Source organism: Bidens hawaiensis, unplaced genomic scaffold (genome assembly GCF_021521415.1).
Source record: "Bidens hawaiensis isolate Kalapana, Puna unplaced genomic scaffold, B.hawaiensis_p1.1 tig00015764_1, whole genome shotgun sequence".
In the NCBI taxonomy this organism is placed as follows: domain Eukaryota; kingdom Viridiplantae; phylum Streptophyta; class Magnoliopsida; order Asterales; family Asteraceae; genus Bidens; species Bidens hawaiensis.
In genome coordinates, this window is record NW_027492406.1 from 149,980 (window position 1) to 177,735 (window position 27,756).

At 34.2% G+C, this 27,756-nt stretch overlaps 1 protein-coding gene and 4 pseudogenes across 2 annotated transcripts; 2 read left to right on the top strand and 3 right to left on the bottom strand.

Annotated features, from left to right (window-relative positions):
• The first annotated feature begins 3,303 nt into the window (after positions 1 to 3,303).
• On the top strand, positions 3,304 to 4,489 carry LOC143549719 (FBD-associated F-box protein At1g66310-like). The gene is made up of 2 exons (XM_077040560.1): positions 3,304 to 3,791; positions 3,885 to 4,489. Exons 1-2 carry the CDS (start codon positions 3,495 to 3,497, stop codon positions 4,143 to 4,145), a joined length of 558 nt encoding a protein of 185 aa, XP_076896675.1. The 5' UTR covers positions 3,304 to 3,494; the 3' UTR covers positions 4,146 to 4,489.
• Positions 4,490 to 7,840: 3,351 nt separating this feature from the next.
• On the top strand, positions 7,841 to 9,232 carry LOC143549722 (F-box/LRR-repeat protein At4g14103-like; annotated as a pseudogene).
• Positions 9,233 to 11,926: 2,694 nt separating this feature from the next.
• LOC143549721 (epoxide hydrolase 1-like) lies at positions 11,927 to 15,335 on the bottom strand (annotated as a pseudogene). Its single transcript, XR_013138180.1, has 5 exons — positions 14,926 to 15,335; positions 14,088 to 14,094; positions 13,301 to 13,423; positions 12,926 to 13,167; positions 11,927 to 12,264 (listed from the first exon to the last, which is right to left on the bottom strand). The product of XR_013138180.1 is annotated as an epoxide hydrolase 1-like (transcript).
• A 5,501-nt stretch (positions 15,336 to 20,836) lies between these two features.
• On the bottom strand, positions 20,837 to 21,469 carry LOC143549740 (pyruvate dehydrogenase E1 component subunit beta-2, chloroplastic pseudogene; annotated as a pseudogene).
• A 2,828-nt stretch (positions 21,470 to 24,297) lies between these two features.
• On the bottom strand, positions 24,298 to 25,933 carry LOC143549723 (uncharacterized; annotated as a pseudogene).
• Between the last annotated feature and the right edge of the window lie 1,823 nt (positions 25,934 to 27,756).

Consider the following 27,756-nt stretch of genomic DNA (forward strand, 5'->3'; position numbering starts at 1 on the left):
CATCTGCGGATTCCTCATCAGAACAGACGATTAGAGGAATTCCAGCAGAGGTTTCAACATTGAGGGGTCGAGGGTTGAAGAGCGCCTTACCTGGCCGCTTGGCGCTAAGGATCTCATGGCCTAGCGGATAGACCTCCACGAACCGATCCGCAGTTTGTTCGAGGATGGGCAACTCGTTCTCGTCAAGAGCGCGAGTACCCATCCGTACGGGACCGTCAGCCTCCCGCGGGTTGAGGAGCGACTTCAGGTCGTTCCCCTCTGAAATAAACAGGGAAAAAGTTAGAAGAAATTTAAAATCAACAAAAGGAAAGAAAGCATACCGTAAGGGACAGGGTTCGAACCGTATTCGAGGACGATCGGAACCTTCTGCGCGTCCGCCGCCTTCCAGACCCGGCTCATCCCCAACATGACCATCCCGGACTCCGCAAACCGGTAAACCGGAGATTGGATCCGAGATATCCTCGAAAACCATTCCGCCTCCTGGTAGTTGGAGGCGTGAAGGCTTGGGAGAGCTTGCCCATTCTTAAACTTCATGGCAAGGGGAATGGCGCGAGCGGAGATAAAGAAGAACTCCCGCTTCCACGCGCGAAGACTGCGCTCGGTCGCGCAAATCTTCAAACCCTTGATACGGGTTGTCAGGGTATACCACCCCTGGATGCACCTCCAAGTGTAGAAGGTCATCAGGCGGTCAACATGGGGCTCGATGCCCAAAATCCGGCACACCCACTCGAAGTGGCGAATCTTGGCGATCGCCATGGGGTGCAACTCGGTCAGATGAACACCGTGCCTCTCAAGGACACGGTAAACAAACTTTGTCAATGGGAACCTAAGATTCCCATAGACAAAGAATGCTGCATAAACCCCGATCTTGCCTCTGGGGGCATCGTACACAGTCTGATGGGGTTCAGGAAACTCAGGCTCGAGAGATTCGAGCATGAACTTCCTGACAACATACCGGTACAGATCGCCGGGCAGAGCACACTGGCACTCGCCAGCAGTACTCCTGTCGTCAGCTGTAGAATCGATATCACGAAACATCTTGTAAAAGAAGAAAACGATTTCGGGAGAATGCTTGCCTGAAAAGGATAAGTATTCGCCGGAAATCGCAAAGAAGATGAAGAAAAGAGTGAAAGTGTGGATTACAAATAACCCTCTCCCCCTTTATATACAAATCGCAATTAATGCGATGAAATTAATGCGGAAGAGAGAGAAAACGAAGGTGCAATGAAACCACGACACGTGGCAAAAAGCAAGCTGGCAACAGCTGTTGACAGGACGCATACCATTAATTTCGCGGCCACGCGCCCGAAAAATCGCGCCCACGCGCCTGAAAAAGCGTCTGGAATGACCATGTACTGTCACGTCACCATAACTTCCTGCACGTCCTGACACAGTCAGAAGAAACCGTCGCACGACGTTTCAGATGTTTGGACTGTTCCTATCTTTCCACCAACTCTTCGAATTTCAAAATTCAAAATTCAAAAAGATTCAAGTGAGTGGGAAAATACCCCTTACCTTGGCAACCAAGTAACCGTAAGACGGACGCGGGTACAGTGTTAAGGCAAAACCCTTCACATACCCAGCACCCGCAAGGAATTGAAGCCAAGAATAACTTGGCAACCAAGTAACCGTCAGACGGATGCGGGTACAGTGTCAAGGCAAAACCCTTCACATACCGAGCACCCGCAGGGAATTGAAGCCAAGAATACCTTGGAAGTGAAGTAACCGTAAGACGAGTGCGGGTACAGTGTCAAGGCAAAACCCTTCACGTACTTAGCACTCTGCAGGGAATTCAAACCAAGAAGGATCTTCTAGGTCATGCTTGCGGAAACGTGAATAACATTCCCGCACGACGGGAGCGACGAGAACTATATTGTTTGAAACTCCAAGATGGAATTGGTGGTTTCAGCATAAATGATCACTATGTCGAAAACCACCAAAACCCCATGGAGAATCCACACAATTGGGACTCAACGCTCCTGACGCGCGAGGAGGTTACAAACCTACCCACTTCAAACCCAAAGATCAAGCAGAAAAGTCGGGAATTTCTGCGTGACATTAGGAAAACCGCGGGATGAATCACCACGGAAAACCGAAAAACTATACCCCTTTTCAAAACCCCTTGCTAAGTCCAAAAGTTCACCTCACTTTATTAAACATTCATGAGAAGAACATTGGACTGGGGGGACTTGAAGAGGTAGGTCCCAGCAGAGCCCAGTTGGACCCGCAAGACTCACCTTGAACAGGGACATCTGCGCAATGACCAACTACTCCAGCAGGACACACCATGCTCAAAGAACCTTACGCGCAGTACGCCAGCTGTACCCGCAGGGAAAGCCTCCCAATGGTGAAGTACCTCGCCTGTTCCCGCAGCTGCGGATACAAGCCATCAGGGAAGGCTACCCGCACTAACAGCAAGGCTACACGCACAAGGCATTCGTTACTTCAGTAGTCACATGAAGGAATGAGCAAGGCGGGAATACTCCCGCCTAAATGAGCCAGTCCGTATGCTTCTGGAAGGTCTTTTCGTACTATACCTACTAAGGTATGGGCGGAACAGGCAATTTGACCAGAGCAGCCCATGAACTAATCACAGGGTGACAGCTCACCGACAACAATACGAGGAGGAGCACCCTCTAGTACTGTTTCACTATTAGCCGCTGCCTACTCACCAACCCTTACGAGGGGACGTGCGCAGCCTACAGTTGGTGGAACAGTGCGTAGCCGGCAGTAAAGGAACAGTATACAGCCGACCTTATTACTGTTGGCCGTAACCTATCCACCAACCAGCATGGCCTGTGCGTACGTCCACTGTTGGTAGAACAGGAATACTATACAGCCGGCTGTACCTGCTTGGAAACCTACCTTCGGCTATAAATACTCCAACACCTTGGAATGGTAAGGACATGATCTGATATCTCAATCTTATCTAGCAATCTCTCAATATACACTTGTATTCAGAGCAATCTAGTCTGATTCTCACGCCGGAGGGTGGTCACAAGGAGGAACCCCCCCCCCCTTCTCAGTGACGAGCTTACGGTGTCTGTTTTGCAGGTCTCCAGAAGAACAACCTTCTCTGCCAGACCTCATCCGTGGGAAACATTACTTAACCCCCAGATTATCTATAATCTGTCCAGGGTTCACTTAGTGTTTCTTCACTCACAAAATTAAGATTACATGGTGGTGCCTACCATAGCAGTTGGAAGTTTCCCTCTCAGGTTAATCTTCCTTGTCTAAAAACTCTTGATGTCGCCGTCGCGGATCCCGATTTCACTACATTTAAACTTATCAGTGGTTGTCCGGTGATTGAAAGTTTATCTCTGAAAGTAATATGGTCCATTAAAGAAAATGATGATTACCTATTCAATATCCCAACTTTAAAACGACTTGAAGTAAACTGGCTAGATCATTCATACTTAATCAACAAAGTTGTCTTAATCCTCCCTAATCTTGAATATCTATTTGTTGGAGGCATATTGTGCTCGGAATTTGTAATGGAGGACGTGTCATCTTTGGTTAAGGCTTCAGTTTCATTTGATGGAGTAAGATCTTGTCACCTGTGGGTTGAGCTTCTAAAAGGATTAAATGGAGTTAAATCACTATCGGTTCGAAATCCAAGCTCCCTTGTTAATTTCAAGACCGCATTCAGTTCACCTCGGCACATATTTCCCAATTTGAAACATTTGGAGTTGAATGGTCTTTGGGTTTCTAGACAGATCCCTCAGTTTCTTGAAAGTTGTCCTAAGTTAAAACATTTATGTATTGCGAGAGTATCTGAGTCGTTTCCAAAGGTTTGATGATATATCTTCTTTACTTGTTTAAAATTTAGTTTATTTATTGTTGTATAATATTGATTTTTTCTATCTTGTTTGTGTTAAAAACAGGAGCCTGAAGAATACAATCTGGTTCCAGCTTGTATGCTCACAAACCTTACGAGCATCGAGATTTCAAAATGCAAGGGGCGAAAGCCTGAAACAAAGTTTTTGGAATACATATTGGGGAATGCAGAGGTGTTGAAGTCAATAACAATCATTTGGGAAAACTTGAAACATTTGAAGTGTGAAGAGTTTGTTAAGACTCTTCCTAGGGCTTCCAAATGTTGTGAGATCCATTTTAATGGAAGAGTTGGATACACTTCTTCATAAGGTATTGTGAGATCCACTTTAATAGAAGTTGTTCTCATTCTTTAGTTATGCAATGAACATATTCATATTGTGTCATGAAGTGCGCATGTACTCGGTCTTCTCTTTTCGAACTATTAACTATCTATGTCAATTTGAGATTGTGGATTTGATGGTTATCTCTATGTAGTTTCATCCTACTTTGTGTTTCATGCTAATTTAAAAGCGTAATCCTGCCGTAAACAAAAGGCCATTAAATAGGCATACAAAATATGCAGATAATTAAAATTACACTGCCCACTAATATAATTAAAAACAGACAATTGAAACAAATGAGGATGTTATGAACGCGAATGGACTCCTGATCGGAGCATGCCTGACTTAGCAGCTGAGTTCATTGACTAATGGAATGTGCTCTAACCCCTTTTGTTTCCTGTGTTGTTATGTTCACCTGACAAGTAAGCCAAGCCCAAGTTAAATATCATACCCTCAAAAAGGCACTACCACTTATCAATAGCAAATAACTAGACCGGAAATAGGTCTCTCAACCTTGTTCTACCCAGTTGTGAGCCAAAAGAATATACAATCGCTTCTACTGCCACCCCCTACGGAGGTTCTTCTAGATAAATGGATTCTTTTTCCAACTCCACCACCAAAGATTCAGGACGGGTCTAGGGGTTTAAACGAGGAGACCCGAGCCACCATAAACCTACGCCCCTAATTAACATTCTTGATATCCAACACAAATTGCAACGAAATAACGAGCACCACTCCTTTGTTTTATGTTTCAATCACCCAAAAGTTGTTGCATGTTCCTCAAAGCCATATCTAACTCCATTTTTCGAGCTCATTTGGAAACATATTGCAAGAAGGTGAAACAAAAAAAAAAAAAACATGAAAGTGAACGCTCCAAAGCGGGCAATTAAAGACGGGGCGATGACAATGAATGACGATGATCATATATCATCAAATAATGTGTTGTCGTTTTTGTTTCTTGATCTATTTATGTTTGTCATTTATATCTTTTTTTTTAGTATAATAAAGTGAGTTTATTATATAATTCGGTGGTTAATTAATTTATTTTTTTAATAAAACCGGTCATTTTAATCAATAATGGTTAACTAGTTAGGTTAATATATAATCAAAAGCAGTTAGGAATTTTCACCCAAAAATCGGTTACTAACCATAACCTTTTACTGCCAACACCAGTTTTGACCATTTGACAAATAACCGGTTACAGCTAATAACCGATATTTCTAAAACCGGTTAACGGGTATTTGCACCTCTAGTTTGGTTGAATACTTGGATAAAAACCTAATTAACATCTAAATATAATCCATTTAAAAGCCCACCTACACACATACCTCACTCACCTATACTAGTATCAGTTTCTTTTTGAAAAAAAATTTAAAATAGGAAGAACAAGGAGGATAAAATGGTTTCTAGGAGAGAGAAAACATGTAATAGGCAAGTAGGAGATCCGCCATTTGAAATGGCGGATCTCAGACAAAATGTAGGGCCTGCCAGATATTTTCTGGTGAGGTGGACGGCAACCCTGACATCCGCCATTTGAAATGGCGGATCACGAATATTTAATTCGTGTTTCGTCATTTGAAATGGCGGATGTCAACACTGGTGATCCGTTATTTTGATTGGCAGGTCACATATCCCAAAGTAGCCTACCCCTATTGGTAAAAATGGATTTTGAAGGACATCCGCCATTTGAAATGGAATATGTCATCTTGACATCCGCCATTTCAAATGGCGGATGTGAATAGTGACATCTGACTGATGTGACACAACAGTACCTTTTTTGTATTATTATTTTACTTATTTGTTTTAATAATATATTAACGTTTTTTTTAAATAAAGTATGTAAAGTTTTAAAAAAACGCCTTTTCTTTTTATAATTTAGTAGTTTTCAATATTTAAAAAAAATACAAAATTTAGTATTAAAAAGATTTTTTTTAATAAAAAATCATGTTTTTTATATTTTGAAGGACATCCGCCATTTGAAATGGAAGATATCATCTTGACATCCGTCATTTCAAATGACGGATGTGAATAGTGACTGATTTGACCACACCAGTCTTTTTTTTCTTTATATTATTTACTTTTTTCTTTTTATTATTTATTTAATATACTTTTTTAAACAACCTAGTTTAACAAATAAATAGTTAACAAATAACATTTTCAAAAATATGTGTTGCTTCTTTATTATTTATTAGCTTTCTAAATATCACTATTTTAAAAAATACAAAATTTAATATTAATTTTTTTTTAATAAAAAACACCATTTGATGGAATACCGCCATTTGAAATAAATGAAATATGTCAACTTAACATCCACCATTTCAAATGGCGGATGTGAATAGTTATTTTAACTCATCTGACATTGTAACAGTCCCATTTTCCTTTATATTATTTACATTTTTTTTATTATTTACTTAATAACCAACAACCTTATTAACAAATAAAAAAAGTGTTTTAAGTTTGTTCACAAATAATGTTTTTTAAAAATATGTCTTGTCTCTTTATTATTTTTAAGTTTTCTAAATGTCATTATTTAAAAATATTAGAAGAAAACGGTTATTTGTTAACTTTTTATAAACGTTATTTGTTAACTTTTTATTTGTTAAATTAGGTCGTTTAAAAGAGTATATTAAGTAAATAATAAAAAGAAAAAAGTAAATAATATAAAGAAAAAAGAGACTGGTGTGGTCAAATCAGTCACTTTTCACATCCGTCATTTGAAATGACGGATGTCAATATGACATCTTCCATTTCAAATGACGGATTTCCTTCAAAATATAAAAAACATGATTTTTTTATTAAAAAAATCTTTTAATACTAAATTTTGTATTTTTTTAAATATTGAAACCTAAGTAATAAAAAGAAATGGCGTTTTTTTTAAAACGTTACACAATTTATTTAAAATAAACGTTAATATATTATTAAAACAAATAAGTAAAATAATAATACAAAGAAAGGACTGTTGTGTCACATCAGTCAGATGTCACTATTTACATCCGTCATTTGAAATGGCGCATGTCAATATGACATCTTCCATTTCAAATGGCGGATGTCCTTCAAAATCCACTTTTATCAATAGGGGTATGCTACTTTGTTATATGTGACCTGTCAGTCAAAATGACGGATCACCAATGTTGACATCTGTCATTTCAAATGACGGAACACGAATTAAATATTCGTGATCCGTTATTTCAAATGGCGGATGTCAAGGTTGTCGTACACCTCACCAGACAATATCTGGCAGGCCCTACATTTTGTCTGAGATCCGTCATTTTCAAATGGCGGATCTCCTACTTGCCTAATACATGTTTTCTCTCTCCTAGAAACCATTTTATCCTCCTTGTTCTCCCTATTTTAAAAATTTTTTCGTTTCTTTTTCTATAGCAATGAAATAACGAGCACCACTCCTTTGTTTTTGTATGTAAGTTTACGAATCCTAAACCCTAATTAATCATCGTTTCTGATTTTAAGCCATGCTTTATTATTAGTATTAAACGTGTTATTTTAAGCCCTATAATGTGACTCCAATCTTCTGATTAATTAATTTTAGTACCTTCAAATCCCAAACCCTAACTGATTTTGACAGTTAAAATATCCAACTATATATCTGCATCTTCAGACTTTTTAATAAAGTATTTTGATTTTGACATATTTGTATGATTCATAGGAATCGAAGAAGTCTAGCAATGAGTTCGGACAGGCTTAGCAGGATGCCTGAAGATATTATTTCAAACATACTATCTCTTATGCCTACTAAATACGCTGTGCGAACCAGCGTTTTATCCAAAAGATGGAGATACAGTTGGATGTATGTCAGCAACCTTGATTTTGATAATGATATTCACCCCTTCCATGGGAAAGAAATCTTCACAAAGTTTGTGGATCAAGTACTGACACTTTGCAAAACATCACAAGTTAAGCTATTTCGATTACACCTTTTTAAAACTTTGGTTCAACAGTCGAGTGTATCAAAATGGATTGATGAGGCGATCAAGTTACGTGAATGTGCTTGACATAAAAGTTATCATGCTTGAATTGCCTTTAAGCATGCTCACATGTAAGACACTCACAAAATTAAGATTAGTTAGTATTGCTAATAACTGGGAAATTCCAGGTCAGGTCATTCTTCCTTGTCTGAAAACTCTTGATATCGTTGTTTATTCCGAATCGTTTGTTAGTTTATTTAAGCTTATAAGTGGTTGCCCAATGCTTGAAAGTTTATCTTTGAAAATAACCGAATATCATGGGAAGACAAGGATGGAGAAAATTACTTGTTCAATATCCCGACTTTGAAAAGGCTGCAACTAACATGGATAAATAATGCATATCCTATCAACAAAGTTGTTTTAAACGTCCCTAATCTTGAATACCTATTTGTTGGTGGAATGTTGAGCTCCGTTTATGTAATGAAAGATGTTTCATCTCTAGTTGAGGCTTATGTTTCAATTTATGAAATAAGACTTGACCATCTGTGGGTTGAGCTTCTAAATGGATTGAGTGGAGTTAAATCACTCCCGGTTCAATTTCCATGTTCCCTTTTTTACTACAAGGCCTTGTTCACTTCATCTCTACCCATCTTTCAGAATATGAAGCACTTGAAGTTAAAGGGATTTTGGTATTATGGACTAATCCCTCAATTTCTTAAAAGTTCTCCTGAGTTGAAATATTTGTGTATTGATAAAGTATTTGGCCAAGTTTCTAAGGTCTGGCAAATTTTCTTCTCAACTTGTTTTTACTTTCTTAATTTATCCTTAGTTAAATATTTGTGTATTGATAAAGTGTTAATTTTTTTTCTATATTGTCTGTGTTAAAAGGAGAAGCCTGAAGAATATAATTGGGTTGAACCAAAGCTTATTCTGGCTTGTATGCTAAAACATCTTACAACCATCAAGTTTTCAGTTTGTGAGGGGTGGACACGTGATATACCGTTTTTGAAATTCATGTTGGGGAATGCAAAGGTGTTGAAGACAATGGCAATCACTTGGGAAAGCTTATGCGTAGAAGAACAAAGACAGTTGTCTACAGAGTTGCTTAAGTGTCCGAGGGGTTCTAGGTGTTGTGAGATCCATTTTCATTGAAATTGCTCTCATTCTACTATTATGCATTGAACACCGGCCATTTTCTTATGCATTATGCAGTGTGCATGTAGTAATCTTTCTCTTTTGGAAGTATGAACTAAATGGGTTGGAGATTTGATGGTCTATGTCTATGTAGTTTTATCCTACTTTGTGTTTCATGTTCTTAAAGAAACCCTTATTTATTAAACAGGCTAATCATGTCAAACTCAAACATGGCATGTTAATTAATGGATAAGTAGGTTAACCAAAAACATGTCTATGTTTATGTCTTGCTGAGAAATGCTGAGTTTTTTTATCAAAATAGTGTGGGAGGAATAAATATTTACCAAAATATATATGGAATTTGAAACTTATTTACTAATAGGTGATTTTAGATAGATTTGTCATTTTCCTCTCATAATCTTATTCGATAAAAATCATCTCTATTATTTTTTTATTTTGAAAAAGATAATTAAAAAATGAACTAAACATATTGAAATTTATATTTTTATCTTCAGTTTTGTTTCCATCTAAATTGAAAAAACCTTTTTAAAATTGTTTTCTAAAATTTAATTTTTTATTATTTTACAAACTGATTAAAAAATACTGTTTTTTTAAGTCTTTGTTCTTTTTATTTATTGATTTATAATTATTTTCAACCATATGTTTTTTCTTATATTAAGAGCATTCAAAAAATTGAACTAGAGTTAATATTGATACTAATATCGACGTCGCTTAGTCAGAATATGTTCGGATCAACATCCGTACTAATACAATACTGGCCATCGAAAAACATACTATATTCAAAAAAATTGTTGAACAATACCGTTTCAACAAAATCTATACTAGAATGTCAAGAAAAAAATAAACATAATTGCGAAAACCATAAAAACGAATGCGTGTACCAATCCCAATAATACTAATAGCAATACTCATGTCGTTCGGTTGGAATCGTTTTGGTTTGTCACAATACCAGTACGTTACCAACACTCAGATACAAATTTGTTCTCAACAAATTTATATCGGAATGTTGAGAAGAAAAAAATAAACACAACTATGTGTTCTACTTTTTTTTAAATATTTAACAAACTGAAATAATTTTTACACACAATGATGAAAATATATTTATAAAGAAAAAAGGAATTTGTTCTACGTAATGAGCATTTTAAATAATTATATTAATGTCGTTATTTGGCTATATCATGGATCCGCTAATATTAATTTTTTATGTTGTATGTTAGTTTAAAGCACAGTTATTTTTTTATTTTGTACAGACTTTTTTTATAATTATTTTCTCAATTATTTTCAAGAAACTAGGAAGAAAAATCTATAAAAAAATTGTTAGTTTTATTATCTTTCAATTTATTCTTTCTTTTTCTATCTTCAATAAAAGTTTTTTAAGACATTAACTTTACCCAATAAGATTATGTGTGGAAAATACAAATATCTATAAAATCACATGTTTTGGTAAATAAGTTTCAAACTCCCTATTTTAGTAAATATTTATTCCTCACCCCATTTTAGTTAAAAACTCTACACATGTTCAGTCATTTCCCATAAATCAAAATAATCTTCGGAAACATAATACCCACACTACGTTTCTCAAACAAATTATTATCATGATTTATGGGTGTTTGGGAGCGAGTTCTAAAAGTGATTTTTATATAATGAGGACGGTCACCTGAAATAAAAAAGTAAAAGGAAAAAAAAGCAGCATTGGAAATGGTGTTTGGATAGCTTTTGATGCTTGAAGATGTAGTAACCAACATCGTTTGGTTGACAAGAACCTATGATCTAACAGTCACATTTGCACACACTAATGACTTGTTATTAGGCTTGCATACAATCAGATTCAAGCTGCACACTCTAATGTAAAACATGATCATGAAAATGATAACACACTTGATAGCAACCGTAACACATTCTTTGTGACTGTAAGTCTGTAAGGTCATAAGCTCAAGTCATGGACACAAATTGCTGTCAAAAATCATTAGTCTTAGTGATTCTCACACAATTTTAAAAAGATAAAAAAAAAAGAATCCTTAGTTTCATGTCAATCATTTGTGCTGGAGTGATTTTACGCGGAATAGGATCAGCAACTATAATCACAAATTAACAGTAATAAGCCCCCAGAGTTATCCACAAGGACCCAAATACTTATATTAAGAACTTATGGTAAGAATGTCAGGTATAGGTTTTAGATATGTTTTAGGTCTAGTGTAGGTTGGTTCCAGGCCATTTTTGATGTGCAAGACCGGTGCGCCTTTGACTACTGTGTTCTCCACTCAATTCTCTCTTGGGCTATTATCTTGATGATGATAAAAAATTTTACTTTTTCAAGGAATGTCTTTTTACCAATCCTTTTTGGCTTGAGAAAATGAGATTACAATCTGAGCCTCTTGAACATTAATTTATCTTCATTATTCTGGTTTCCATGCTCTATTTCTCATAAATTAACCTTCTCCCAGAGACACTGTTATTTATATGTATTTGTCCATACTTGTACCAACATAGTAAAACCATTAAATGCATACAAACTTTTTACCAACTCTGTCACACATGAGTTTGGTTTGGTAGTTAAAATTATACAATTATCTCCCTTTAAAGAAGCCACATTCATCATCTTATTAAGTTAAGATTATTAATAAATAAAAGATGTGAACTCATCATAAACTTCTTGCGGAAACTTACGCGTGAACAATGGTCTCTAAACGGAAACACAAACAGCAAAAGAAAAATTGGTCACTAAACGGAAACTTACTCGTGTGAATATTGATACATTAATAAACAGACCTTTTGATCCTAATTAATGGCTGGCTACTTTATAAATAAAAGATGTGATCTCATCAGAAACTTCTTGCGGTTTCTCGTGCTGGATAAAATGGTGACCATCAAGTATGACAACTTCAATATCAAGAACTAGAGTCTTCATAACATTGCTTTCAATGTATGGTTTTGAAAAGCTTTCATATCCAATATCTTTATCTCCAATAATGAACTTTGCTGGAACTGTTATCTTTGACCCTTGCCATGGTGCTAGCAGCTCCCATGTCCTGCAATTCAGTTTAATCATATCATTTTAACATGGGTTTTAGTCGTGTCGGGTTGGTGAGTTGAATTCCGTATATATAGTCGTATCAAATACACCAACCCTTACATAAAATCGTGTAACCCGAACACGACCCATTAAACCCATTTATCTACATGTGTCAAACGGGTTGGCAGGTAGTATTCAAGTTGTAAATGTGTTAATCTTGTGGGTGGGTTGTAATAAAATGGTTAAATGAGCCATAAATAGACCCGTTCAACTCATTTATCTAAGTGTGTTAATTTGGTTGGTGGGTTGTAATAAGAGGGCCAATCTGGTCATAACTGGGTTGGTATGTCAACCTTCTTAGTTAAGTAGGTTAAACAGAAACCCTGGCATGGCTTGTGCAATAAAACAGGTCAACCCTGACCCGTTAACGGGTTAGATATTATAGCCCAAAACATGAGCATGAGCATGACATTACCGGTTTGACATGTTTAATTAAACAGGTCAACCGAACAATCCCGTTTATCAAACGTGTTAGATATGACAAATTGACAACCCAAAACTTGATTATTTCCGTGCCATGTTTCACGTCGTGTCAAAAACGGTCGCCCCTAAATTTCTTTATAAACAAGTTTAACATCACTTCTATGGTAATCTTTAATGTGTAACTTCCAACTTACAAATCCATAGCGCGATAATAATTCAAACCACCCGTGAATCCGGACTCCAGAAACTTATCAGCATATATTTGGAGCTCCTCTTCAGTAATCCATGGTGGTAACTATGATGGTATTTCCAGGTCATCAATAATCTCCATGCCAGGTGGTGCTATCATTACATCTGTTCTATTATTCAGCAAAAACTTCTTAATCACTGTCAAGTGATCATATTTTGCAAAACCTCTCTCTGCTCTTCCTGCTTCCTATATTATTATTATTATTATTATTATTATTATTATTATTATTATTATTATTATTATTATTAGTTTTCAAAAGTTTAATATATATATATATATATATATATATCATTTGTGTGAGAGAAAGAGGAAAATAAACCTGAAACTGGGAGATGTATAGCTGATCTCCAAATGATTGGTTGAAGAAAAGAGTAGGGTTGATGTGTGGGTCTCTTGGAAAGAATGGAACACATAGAGCAACTATGCCTTTTAAAATTATTGGCTATCAAAGACAAATAATTTAGAGTTGCAGTTTATATCATACTTGATCACTTTGCAGATTCTGCTGATAAAATCATGCGACTTTAACTGCAAAAGGACACAAGTTCTGGACACTCATCTGATCTGATCAGATTTGAATACTCCAAGAATCTAAAATCTTTGCTTGACCGACCTAGATTTGAGGACTAAAACAAAAGACCAGCCATTTATCATCATGTGTTTTTAAACGAATCCATTTTCTGAAAAACTTCTACCATACCTCAACAAACATTAAAACTAGCGGCACAAATGAGCCAAGCCCGAGTTTTCCTAAGCTTGAGCTCAATTAGATGACAGCCCAAGCTTGGCTCATTTCAAGCCTTATTTCTAAAGCTCAAGCAGAGCTCGAGCTTAACTCATTTATTATTGAAGTTTACATATATTTATAGGTATAATTTTTATATATAACATAAATATATATATATATTATTTAGTTATTTTTTGTCACAAAGTTATATATGTTTAATATATTACATAAAATCACAAAAACAATATGCTTGTTTAGGTCCCGAGTCTATTTGAGAATGAATTTCAGGCTCGTTTATATCCAAAAGGATTTTTAACATATAAAAAATGTTTTTTTTTTTAAATTGCATGATTTCAATTAAGTGTTGTTTTGTTAAGACCTCAAATCTAGGTTACTTGTTATCTAAGATAGTTCTCATATGACGATTACTATGCATAATCTAGTCGGACTGAAGTTGCCACCTAAGATATCAACTTCAACTTCTAAGATAGGTCTCATATGACGATGCCAGCACGTAAGAATCTAAGATATTAACTTAAAAAATGTAGAAATAAAAAAAATGGCAAATTGGTAATAAATAATCCCAACATTTGTGTATTGGCCGATAATAATCCAACTTCAAAAATCACTACCGGCGGTCCTTAACTTTCAACTATTTTTGTCTCAATGGACTTCCGTTAAAAAACAGTTAAGTATTTTTTCCGAGTTTCAGTCCGATGCTTTAGGGCTTTTGATCGGAAGAACGATACGATTCAACTAAAGTAAAACTTATCTCGAAACGGTGATTCAAATAACTTGATTTTTGTTAATTGAACATTCAAACACCCGAATTGAAACATTGTAGCCTTGGATCACCATTTCGAGATAAGTTTTATATTGGTCGACGCATATCGTTTTTTCGAACAAAAGCCCTAAAACATTGATTTGAAACTCGGAAAAAAAACCTTAATGACGTTAAATGTTTTTTTACAGAGAACCATTGAGACAAAAGTAGTTGAAAGTTGGAACCAATGATAGTGAATTTTAAAGTTTGGATTATTATTGACCAATACACAAAAGTTAGGATAATATAATTCCAATTTGCAAAAAAAAAAAAAAAAAAAATTATAGAATTCCGTCTCATCTAGTCTTATCTAATAAATATTACATCAACTAATCAGATTTGAAGTAAAAAATATGGCTTTTAAAAAAAATTTGTAATTTAAATAAAAGACAACATAAAAAGATGAAACCACACAAGTCCAGGTTTAGAGAGGACCTGTTGCTGATTAAAGTGATCAAGAAGGCCGATAAGATCAGCAACTATGTGGAACATGGTGTAGGAAGAGGGTGCTGGTGGTGAGTCAGAATCACCATAGCCACGGAGGTCAGGTGCAACCACATGGTATCCATGGCTAGCCAAGTGGTCAATCTTATGGTGCCATGAAAACCATGTCTCTGGGAACCCATGAAGGAGAAGCACAAATGGTCCTTGGCCCTTTTTTTCTGCCACGTGTATCCATATTCCATTGGTCTTGATTCTATGGTGATCTACATCATTTATCTTCAGTTTCATCGTTGATATCATTTCTGTACCTGTGGTACCTTTATTTTTGTGTTTAGAAAACTAAATCAAGAACTCAATTCTGAATTCGCTTCTAAGATCATTCTCAACTCATTCTCTAAAATTGTTAAACCCATATAATTTACGGTAAATATTAAGAAAACCATCAAAATCACCTCTATAATCCATTCCCTATTATATGGATGAGTTATATGGCAACTAAAGCAAAACCCTAAATATAGGGACTCAATTTTGATCCATACCATATAATATATCACATATCTTCCAATCACCATTCACTATATAACAAGACAAAAGAGAAAAAAGTAATAAAGAATTAATTTATGGATATGAATAGGGAATAGAATGTGAAAGAATTTTAAAAAATGATAGATAAATTTGTGGAATAGTGTTTTTTAGCTAAATTATAGGGAAAAATATATTAAAGGGGTGAGCTAAATACACCATTTAAATTTCATTTTACACCGCTAATTATTAAATAATGATTGTGTTTAATTTTTTCTTTTTCTTTTTAGTGATTATGTAATGATTTTGTGTGACACCCATTGTAATGATTACGTTTTATTTTTCTTCGTTTAATTTTTTCTTTTTCTTTTTTTTTCTTTATATTATTACTAATTACTAATTACTATTTCTTTATTAAACTAATTACAATTTTATTTTTATTTTATATTTTATTATACTATTATTACTTATATATAAACAAGATATATAATTAAATAAATAAAAGACAAATAAATAAGATATACAATTAATCTATAGCTTTATATACAGGAGGTTTCCATATCCGTTAAGGTCCACGCATCATACTCATCCGAATATCTTCCTTCTAATTCGAATGGGCAATTAATCTTTTTTGTGCCGGACGCCTTGCTTGATTCCTGAACTCTGTATTTTCCGCCACGATCACATATGAGTACAACCTTGAAGACGAAACCACAAGGTCTTTTATTCGACCTTTTTGTGACGACGACAACACCAAGTGAGTATCCCAACTTTTGTACCCATTCCACCAAATCTTCACGAGACCGGAACACCTACAAATTAATAATAATAATAATAATAATAATAATAATAATAATAATACTAGTATTAAAATATTAAAATAATAATAATACTAGTAATAAAAGTTAATAATATAACAACAATAAAAATAAAAGTTAATAATATAACAACAATAGATGGTGTCATAAACTATGTTTTTTAATGGATATTGTACCTGATTAGTAGCAAATTGTGGTGTAGTCATAATAATTTCATCATATCCCATTGAATCATTTTCATAAAAAGTCGACATCTATTCAAATAAAAAAAACATAATTATTAGAAACTAAAATATAAAAGAAATAAATGTGTGATGTTTATAAAAGAAATGAATAACTTTTTTTACTTGTATTTTTAGATCTGTGGTGGATGGTGGTGGATGGCGGTGGTGGATGGTGGTGGATGGCGACGGACGGTAGGGGATGGTGGTGGATGGCACTGGCAGGGGATGGTGGTGTGTGGTGGTGGATGGTGGCTTTGAATTAAATATTATTACCTTATTAACTTATTAACTTGTATTTGTTTACTGATTTGGAATATCAAGTTTTGATTAAGTTTTTGATTGAAGTATTCTTATTTATAATACGTAGATGATCAAGTTTTAGTGATATAGAATTAATGTTAACTTTCTAATTGTATTTTTCTTTTCAATACAAATGGTGTTTTCTAAGGTTTGTATCTGATCAAGAGAGAAAGTGATTTGGAAAGTTAAATTGAAGTTTTCAAAGATAAAAAAGCTGATCATATCTTGTTTGACCAAAAAAATAAAATAAAAGTTAAGACTGACACAAAATTATGAAAAAGAGGAAAGCTGACAATCTTATTTCTCTTTCTCTCTCCATTAAACTTTTCAAAGTTGACCCATTATGGTGCATATAGCAGGGCCCATATTAAATGGGTTGTGGATGCTCTAATGGTCAAAAGTAGTACTTTTAATACTTTATTGACAAGACTCGGAATATATAATTATAAATGGTCAAAGGTACTATTTTCAATACCTTATTTTTAATATATATATATACAGGTTTAAGTTCAAGAAAGAAATGTGTTTATTGTGAGAAATACGAGAAATGAAATCATCCAATCAAAAATTTTCTTTTGTTTTATGATTTATTTTAATCATAAGAGTGTTTTAGTAATAATAGGTTTTTCATAATTTTGGTAAGTAGTTATTATTTGAAAAAAGTTATAGAATACATGTTTCATTAATTTATTTTCATTATAATTTATTTTTTTTGTTCAATTAATGGTGGAGCTATTTCAATTAAACGTCAACATACAACAATTTCTTTTGTGTAATTTATCAAAATCATTTTGTTGATTATATGTCTAGAAGCATATTTCTTCATACTTTACCTACACAGTTTAAAAACATACCTGCACCAGCAATTATGTTCAAGTATGTGTAAGGCCGTAACTAAATTGTGTAGTGCGCTACTCAAAGTATCCATATACATATACTTACATAGCCTTACATTCTCATCTTAATGTATTTGGAAAACCATATAAATGCATTTGAGTTACCAAATGTTATTAAATCGCCTACCTTCATACTTTACCTACACTATTTTAACACTTAAAATATTACACGTAGACGTGCACTTACAAAATCACATATTATATGTACACATACACTAATCTCACACAGGCCTACACAAATTACCAACACTTATAGTTATATGTCTAAGAATCATCTTCCTTCATATTTTTACCTACACAATTCAAAAACAACCCTACACTAATAATTATGTTGTTCAAGTATATGCAAGGCCATAACTAAACTTGGTACCTACATAATCATAGATTATATGTACACCTACACTAATCACAAAAAGACCTACACTAACCACATAGACCTAGACAAATAACCAACACTTATAATTAAATGTCTAATAAGCATCTACCTTTATATTTTACCTACACAGTCAAAAAAACATACCTACACCAGTAATTAAGTTCAACTACCCCTAGGGTTGTAACAAAATCATGTACGTAATAATATAGTGCTATACAAAATCAAAATTTTGGTGTATGTAGTTTGATAATACAAATTAAAACAAAACAAATCTTATGTGTGAATTATATAAAGTAACGCAAAAAGAAAGAAAAAAACAAAAAAAATAGACACAAAGTAAACCAACACCAATTATGTTACATACAAATCTAAATTAAAAAGATCAAGAAAAGAAATTATTACATCATCTAGTTTAGAAATTTTAGAAACAGAAGTTTTATGGTAATCAAGTTTTATTAATGGAAAATTATGTCAACTTTGTCAAGAGGATTTCTAGGAGAATTTTTATTTGGTTATTGAATGCGTGGAATTTATTAGAATTTATTAAATGCTACACATAAGGGACGAGATTATCCTTTTTAACTTAAGACCTTATATATGATTTTCTAATTTATTACAAGTTTGCCACTATCATTTTATACCATTGATTAACAAGATCAATGGCTCATATTGATTTCTCGTATTTCTCGCTCTAATTCCATTTCTCTCTTGAACCATTCCCTATATATATAGCTAGATAGATAAGGCAAAGTTAAAATAAAAACTCACTCCAGTTGTAAAAACCTTAGAAACTCTATATAGGCCATTTGATCTTGTTGAATGGATGGCTGAGATTGAGTGTGTAATACTAATACATCATTTATATTAAAAAGAAAGATTATGAAAATACAAAAGGGTAAAAGAGGCATTTTATGTATACTGCTTTATGTCACTGATCAATAAACATGCAGATTGCAGACCATCAAAACTCATTAGTTCATTCAAAGATTTAAACAAATCTCACAATTCAACACCGCACCTATTCATTATCAGTCACTTTCTAAAGAAAGAAACTCCGATATTCATTCAACAATCTAGAGTTTTTTTACCAAAATAGGTAGTGGGGAAAAACTATTTACCAATATAGGTGATTTAGAAATTATTTACCAAAATAAGGTTTTTTATTTATTTGATTTTAAACTTCATTCTCCCACCATCTCCGACCATAACCCTCACGTCGGTGGCCGGCCAACATGTACGGCTATAGTCCCTCGCCGACAGTCATTTTCGATGAAGACGAGACCTACCACCAAACCCCTGTGTCCCTCTTTGTTCGCCTGTTCGGGGAGGCTGGTTTCACAACCTACGGTCCGCCGCGGCCCCTGCTATATATGATTTTTCGGCCGGTCACCACCATCACCATACTTCGCCATCTTTGACGTTTCAAAGGACTTTTATTAGTGTTGAACTATTTTCATATTTGACCCTATAAATTTGTTTGAATCAATTTGATCTTTAAGTCGTTAATTCAGTCTTGACCTTGACCAATTATCCATGACCAATTATCCAACCAACAAAACTACTTGTTACAAATAAAATCTTGTTGTTGCATCGAAACATAAAAATGTTGACTAATCTCGCTAACATTGAACTTGGTAAAATGAAATGATTCAATAATTGAAAAATGAGATTATTCAGGAATACACATTGAATGCTGAGATTACGCATTGAATTTCTGGTAGTAGATCCATAATAAAAAAAAGTTTTTGTGATTATTGCAGAAGAAATGAAACAAAAGATACGGTAGAGCTATGACAGTTATTGTATGAGGTCTACCCAGTGCTAGATGCAGAGGCGCATAATGGATCGATATGAACATTATGAGCTGTCCCGTAATAAAACCAGTTGTTGCTGATACCCTCTTCTCGGCAACTCCCCACACATTAGTTGGATCATTTTATCATCTCTTTGCTTGAATCGTAGATTAAAAAACCTTCTGTTGAAAAATTTGTAAATTGCCTTTATCAAATAAAAATAAATTAATGGATTGCTTTTATAATAATAATAATAATAATAATAATAATAATAAGCTAAGAAAATTTCCAATTTTGTAGTCTGACCTTGGCAAGAGTCCTAGTGTAAACCGTTGGTTAATTTGTAAAAATACAAAATTTTTGGTGGCCGGAAAAGTCGCCTGCGTTTGGAGGTGGAAGGGTGTGTGGGTCGGCCGTGAATTGGGGTTGAAATTGATATTTTATAATTAACTTTTTTTTTTAAAAAAAAAAGAAAAGATAAATAGAATTTTACCTAGTTTGGTAAATATTTTTCAAAAACCCCATATTGATAAATAATTTATCTCATCCCCTATTTAGCTAAAAAAAAACTCGAGAAATGCTTATCTTAATAAAACATTAGCTTTATGCTCCAACTTCCAAGGGCTTCCTGTTATTGTGATTGTTTCCTCTTAATTTAATACATAAAGTTGGAACTATTTACAAAAAAATATCAGAGTGAATTTAAATCATCAATGTAAATAAATGGTTTTTATTTTATTTTTTCAAAGTTCTGGATTGAGCATCACTCAAATCATCTGTTAAACAAACAACAATGAAAAGAGAACAAAAACATAACCAAGTATAAACAATAACTAAATAACAACAATTTGAACATATGAAGCAGAGCAATGGTAAGAAAACCAAAATAGAGACTATTGTCTTTCATTTCTATGTTAGCCGCCTCCCTAGCGTCATAACTGCTCAACTGCCGCCACAATCTGCGGCAGCTGAACCACGGTCCACTCCTCTAGAGTACCCGTGCACGCTGTCGGCACATCCTGTGACGACAAACACACAATCGACGCATCTAAATAATCATGAAAGTTTTCAGTATTAACTGTGGTCAAACTAGCACCTATCCCACCAGTTCTCATGCATTACTCCACAATAAGCACACAATGTGTCTTCTTAATCGAGTTCCCAATCGTACACAAGTCAAACAGTTTCAACGACCGGATATCAATAACCTTTGGGTCAACCCCCTTGTTGACCAAAATCTTGGCAGCCTAATCACATGATACCTCATCCTAGAATAAGTCAAAATCGTCACAAGTTCACCCGGTCTCACCATTTCCGTTTCTTCCAAGTTCAAAACGTATTCTTCATCTGGAAGTCTTTATTCTAAGATTATAAAGCAAAACATGTTCAAACAAAATAACCAGATTATCACTTCGTATAGCCGCTTTCATCAACCCCTTTGCAATCGGGGTGTCGAGGACCCGTATATCACCATATTTTTCTGCAAGTCCTTTTGTGACCTTGTATGAGCCACCATAATGGCCTACATCTTCACCCGTTACACAAACACGGGCATCTCGTTCCATTTCTTCTTCTAAGCCTTCGCGCAGAGCTTCAAAGAGTAATAATAATTCATGACTGTAGAAAAAATAATGAATAACCATTATTACAACACCATCCATCATATTGATGAAAAACAATAGTTGACCAGCATTGTAACCAATTGGTCAGCTCTGCCACTTATCCGGTTCAAACCACCATCCATCTTCGCACCACCTGATCTCATCACAGCAAAATTCGATTTTCTCAAGACCTAATCTAAATCAAAATCTCAAACTATTAACCAACTTAGAGAATAAAGTAGACAAATTTAGGCTTGTAAACGAACAAACACGAACAACAATTTTTGTTCCTTTACTTAAACGAACGAACATGAACACACATTTTTTTTCATTCATTTTCGCTCTTCTTGCGGTGTGCGCTTATAATGTATATATGTTATGAACATGAAGATCCTTTCTTTTATGAGGGTAGAAGAAATAATAAAGTGGTGGTTGGCATTTTCTCATGATGGTTGTGTCAGTGTTTGATAAACTACTACAGAATCCAATATTTGTAAGTAATCCTCATGTGTTTTAGAAGTAAAATGCTTTGGAAAACGTCATATACAAATGTGACTTGGTAATATTTGCAATGTAGAATGTTTCGAGTATAACCTAGATTCGATGATGCTTAATCTGTTAATGAAACAGATTAAGATAAGTGTGGTTGTTCCGAAACATGTTAACATCTTCACCGCATATATAGAGTTATATTCACTATCAAACAATCTCTCTAAAATTGATAGAGATCATCATTACAACATTCTCACTAACAAGGGTAGTGATCACCAGGTAGAGACAACCTTAAGGTCCCTCTTATGTTGAACGTGGAAGAGATCAACAATATATGAAAATTACAAGTGGAGTATTTTGCATCTTTGGAGTGCTTTGAAGCTTTTAGCACTTCTTTAGCTTGCTAGGCAATATGAATCTATATGTAACTCCAAAGTATAAGTATAAGTATAAGTATATTACATTATATGTATTTTGATTTGTAAGAGTGAACTGAAAGGATGGGGAAAGAGTTGCTAAAACAGCCAAAGTTCAAGGGGCACTAGGACAAACACAGATGTTCAAGGGGCTGGATCGTACCTCTATTAAGGGGATTTTATGTCTAAAAATTAGTGAGTTGATGAGAATCCGAAACTCTGATTTTGACTCCTTAAAACATTTTATAAATGTCACACACCAGGGAATTTGATTTCACACCAGGCTTAAAACTAAAGGACTTGAGGAAAAAATCCATCGGGTGAGTTGTTTTATATATAAAATAAAAAAATATCTATCATCACATGTTTTTTTTCACCCCCACCTCTCCCGCCCTGTAGTCATAGCTGTGGGCGGTTGGTGGTGAAGGCAGGTTGTGCCGTAGAGGTGCACAAAAAAACCTGAGCTCGGAACCGGACCTGAAACAAAAACCCGGAACCGGTTTTTTAAACACAGGGTTTTTAATACTCGAACCCGACCCTACCCGTAAGGTACAGATAGGGTATGATTTTCAATGTTGAAACCCGAACCCGAACCTGTACCCAATCCAAGCCCGATAATACCCGAAACTCAGTTCAAGGTATACCCGAAACCCGGTGTAAGTTATACGCGAAACCCGATTCTAGTTATACCCGAAACCCTGGTTTATTGCATACCCGAACCGGGTTTTGCATACTCGGATATTAGTGTTTGTGCACCTATTGTTGTGTGGCTACCCACAGATCTATAGTCGTTCTCCAACGGATCTTTGTTGGAGCACATATATAATATAAATACTTGTTTAGAGCAACACATTTTGAAAAGAATTGAAAACACATAAAATATATGTTTTTTTTATCATTGTTTAGTTGTTTATATATGTTTGAATGAACTTTGAAGTTTGTATGCAAAAAAATGGAGTTAGTATAAAAATATGAAGCAAGCCCGTTGATAGAAGAAAACTGTAGAAAATGAGGTATTTAATACCAGAAAATAGGGTATTTAAAACACATAAAACGGGTTTTTTCAAAACCCGAAAATAGGGTATTCAAATACCCGGGTATTGATGACCCGGTTCAATACCCGACCTAGACCCGGTACACAGGGTATGGTTTTTCAAGCCAATACCCGGACCCGAACCCGACCCGGTTTTTGCTAATACCCGATAATACCTTAATCTGGTTCCATACCCGAACCCGGGTTTTTCTAACATCCGATTTGTGCACATCTAGGTTGTAAGTTAACTTGTCGCGTCTGGGCTTTAGCTTGAATTAAAGTTGAGAAGTGGGCTAACTAACTTTTGGGTTAATGGAGTCCAAGTGCCAAGTGGGTTTGGTTGCTAGATGTTTTGCTAGAACCAATGAAGTCTAAGAGGGTGTTTTCTGACTTTTCTCCTTATTATTTTCTAATAAGTTAATAAGTTATAAAAATATAACTTATTACTTTTTTCCTCTCACAATTAAAGCAATTCCAAAGATACTATTCTTTTTCAAAAAATTAATAAGTTATAAGTTGATAAAATAAACAATCTTACATTAAAAGTAATCCTTATAAATTCCTTATTCTTTTTCAAAAAGTTAATAAGTTATAAGTTAATTAAAATAAGCAATCCTAAACCTCACCTAAGTGAAGAGTCCTCTCTAGATATCAAATGACAGCTTTTAAATAAATCTTTATCATCATTATTTAAGTATAATTAACCATAAATAAAAGATACTATTTAAAGCATTATGACTTCATTATTTGCAAGTGTATCTAGTTATCTACTTTGGTCAACAAAAGAATGATTACATTACATGGTATAGACTGACCAAAAGTTATAACCAAAACTTGAACTAATCAAAACTTTACAATAACAAAAAGATCATCACCAAAAACATTTGATACAACCCTAACCTAAACTCATATCCATAATAATAATTCTTTGGACTCCAATTGCTTTGGTACAAATTTGAGTTCATGTTTCCACAATCATCTTTATGTTCTTCTTGTTCTTGATCACCCCATGAACTCTTGTTCCCACCAGTTCTACTTCTTGAAGATATACAAGAAGTAGGGCTTTTAACATCACTTGAAGTATTGTTCTTGATACAAAGCCCATTGTTTCCTCTTATATCAAGCCTCATTCCAATCCTATTTATGAACTCTTGTGAAACTACTAGCTCTCCACTAAGTTGGTTTTGACTTAAATTTAATTGTTCAAGATTTGGAAGTGACCCTATATGTGAAGGAACAGTCCCATTGAGACTGTTATTGTCAAGAGACAAAGCAGTCAGATTCTTTAACTTTGACAAAGAAGTGAGTATTGGTCCCATCAGCCCACATCTTGAAAAGCTCAAAACTTTAAGCCTACCCAATGACCCAATAAACAAGGGCATACCTGTGTTGACCAAGTACTCTAGCTGCTTCAAACCAGATAAAGATTCAGGTAGTGGTCCACTTATATTGTTATGACTCAAGTCAAACAACACCAACCTAGGCAAATTGCCAAGTTCTTGAGGTATCCTACTAGTAAGATCATTAAACCCTAAGTCAATCTTTTGAAGAGACTGAAGTTGACCAAAAGATGAAGGTAGTTCACCTCCAAGCATGTTGTAGCTAAGTCAAAGATGGTCAAAGTTTTCAACTTTCCAATTTCTTGAAGGATTGAACCAGTGAGATGGTTGTAGCTTAGGTCAAGCTGTTGTAGGTTAACCAACCCACCAATCTCTTGTGGGATTTCACCACTTAAATTATTTTGTGAAAGAGAGAGGACACTTAAGGTTTGAATGTTCCCTAAACTTGAAGGGATAGTTCCATGGAGACTAGGGTTTGAAACAAGTGCCAAGTGTTCTAAAGATGATAAAGAGTTGTTTTCAAAGAGAGTTGAAGTGAGAGTAAATGGTGTCACATTGAAACAATTGAATAAAGAAAGAGTTTTGAGGTATGGAAGCTTCATCAAACCTTTGGTTGACAAAGTGGCATTTGGTTTACAAGGTGGTATTAGGATATCAGTCCCAATGTGAATCTTTATGACATGAAAGATTGTAGGGTTATAATCTTGTTGACCATTGTCACCATCTTCTTGAGCCATGAGCTCACACTGAACACCAGGCCATGGGGTGTTGGTGCATGGCTCAGGGTGCACTTGGGCCCATGTAGGGTCATCTAAGAGTGAACCCATGACTTCAAAGAGCCCTACAAGCTCACCATCTTCCATGCTTACCATCTCACCATCATCACCAGTATTGAATGCTATGAAAACATGAAGTAAAACAAGGAGGAGAGCAGAAGAAAAAGATGCCATTTTTAAGTGTGGAGATAAGATGGATGCAAACAAAAATGGGAAGATCTAGTAACTTTTATAAAGATGATGTTACATTATTACCAATGGAAAGGAGTTTAGTTGTAGATATTTGCAATGAAACCCTTAAGTTATTTAGATTTTACATTACATCCAAAATATTCATTGTTGTACGATTTATCCACTTATGCTTGTTTGTTTGCTTGTGAACATGACAAGTGTTTCTCTTTCCACAAGTGACAATGATAAGCCAGAATATTTTGTAAGTTGATGAAAAGATGAAAATCAATTGATTGTAATTATTATTGTCAACAACCAAGCATCTTATGTTCAACTTGATAGAGTTACAAAACATGCCATTTTTTTTATTTTGGGCATATATATATATATATATATATATATATATATATATATATATATATAAAGTAGATAGTTCAATAAGAAAATCTTACTAAATGAAGAATTGAAAACTAAACAAACAAAAAACGCATACCAAATAACAAAGTTGTAAATGATGATTACTCTTAGGAACTATTGTCTGAACACAAATATTAAATATGCTTTTAAAGGTGTATACAATTTGAACTGGAATGAAACTCAAATTTAGAGTCGGATAATTCTGATTTTTAAAGCTTTCATGTTAGCTTGTTTTAATTAAATTCTATGTCCAAAACTCGAGCTTGACTTGTAAATAATTTTTAAATTCGATCTCAACTCAGATTCAACTCATTTATTATATCTAACTAGTTAGTAACTCGCCGTATTGCGGCGATTGACAAGAATTCTGTTGGTATCAGCTAGTTTCGTACCTATACATACATTAACCCCAAAACACAAATTAGTAAACACCTAGTATGGTAGTGATACCCTTATAAAATATGATACAAAAATTATACATATTTAAAACAACGTTTATTCGGTCGATAAAACATAGTCGTTGCATTTGGTCGGTACCATCTACGTTTGTTATGTTTTGGAACTAAACCTAAAAAATGATTACATCAAGTTACCAACATTAAGACAAAACTTGGCGTTACGACGACAACTCGATGCGAATTCCATCAGTATTAATTAGATTCATTACGTATACGAAAACTAAACATAAAAAATAATTGTGTTATCAAAAAAAATAAACAAATAAAACAAAATAAAAAAAAACTAATCAATACATAGATGGATAACTTTTAAAAAGCCAAAGAAAAAAAAATGAAAGCGACCTCTCAAAGAGGGACTTGAACTTGGGCATACAATGGGTACAAGGTTTAAGAAGCATTGCATCAATCATCACACCAACACAACAATTTGAATATCTCATGAAACTAATTATATAAATACTCAAGTCTTACCTAAAACTTTGTGACACCAAAGTTTGTAATTATACTAATTTATAATATAATTATAATTATAATTATTTGGTTATTTTTATATTTAATTTGTTTATATGTTTGTATATAAAATAATATCTATCATTTAGTTAGCTTAATCATAAGTATATATATGTTAATATTTATTAGATAATTTGTATAAACAATGTACATTTATAAAGATAATAAACTTTTATATATCATGTTAATAATTTCGGACTATATTCACAGGTCGGTGAATATGAAATAACCTGAGTTGATAAGTTGGTTTAGTTTCCTAATTGTAATAGGATCACTATGGTAATGTCGTTGTCACCAAGTTAAAGTTTATTCAATAAATACAAGGCTTAGGTAGATGCTTTGAATGTGTGACAATAGAAAACTATTGTAACAAGTTTTCTCTTGCAATAACAAAGGATCAGTCATGTGCCTTGAGAACCTACTTAAACTCAACATATGAAACACAACCTCGATCTAGTTTATTAAATGAACTTTGATTTGGGCTTGAGGTCGTTAGCCTCCCATCAATAAACTTAAACTAACTCACGTTTTTTACAATAAATATCAAGTTTCATTAGAGAGTCCGGCTCGTTTATTATTTATACATTAGAGCTACATAATTGGGCTACATATTATTATTATTATTATTATTATTATTA

Bases quoted from the DNA above. Each gene is read 5' to 3' on its own strand.
- LOC143549719 (XM_077040560.1), top strand. From the start codon at position 3,495: ATGGAGGACGTGTCATCTTTGGTTAAGGCTTCAGTTTCATTTGATGGA. The intron at 3,792-3,884 runs GTTTGATGATAT...TGTTAAAAACAG, and splicing joins TATCTGAGTCGTTTCCAAAG to GAGCCTGAAGAATACAATCT.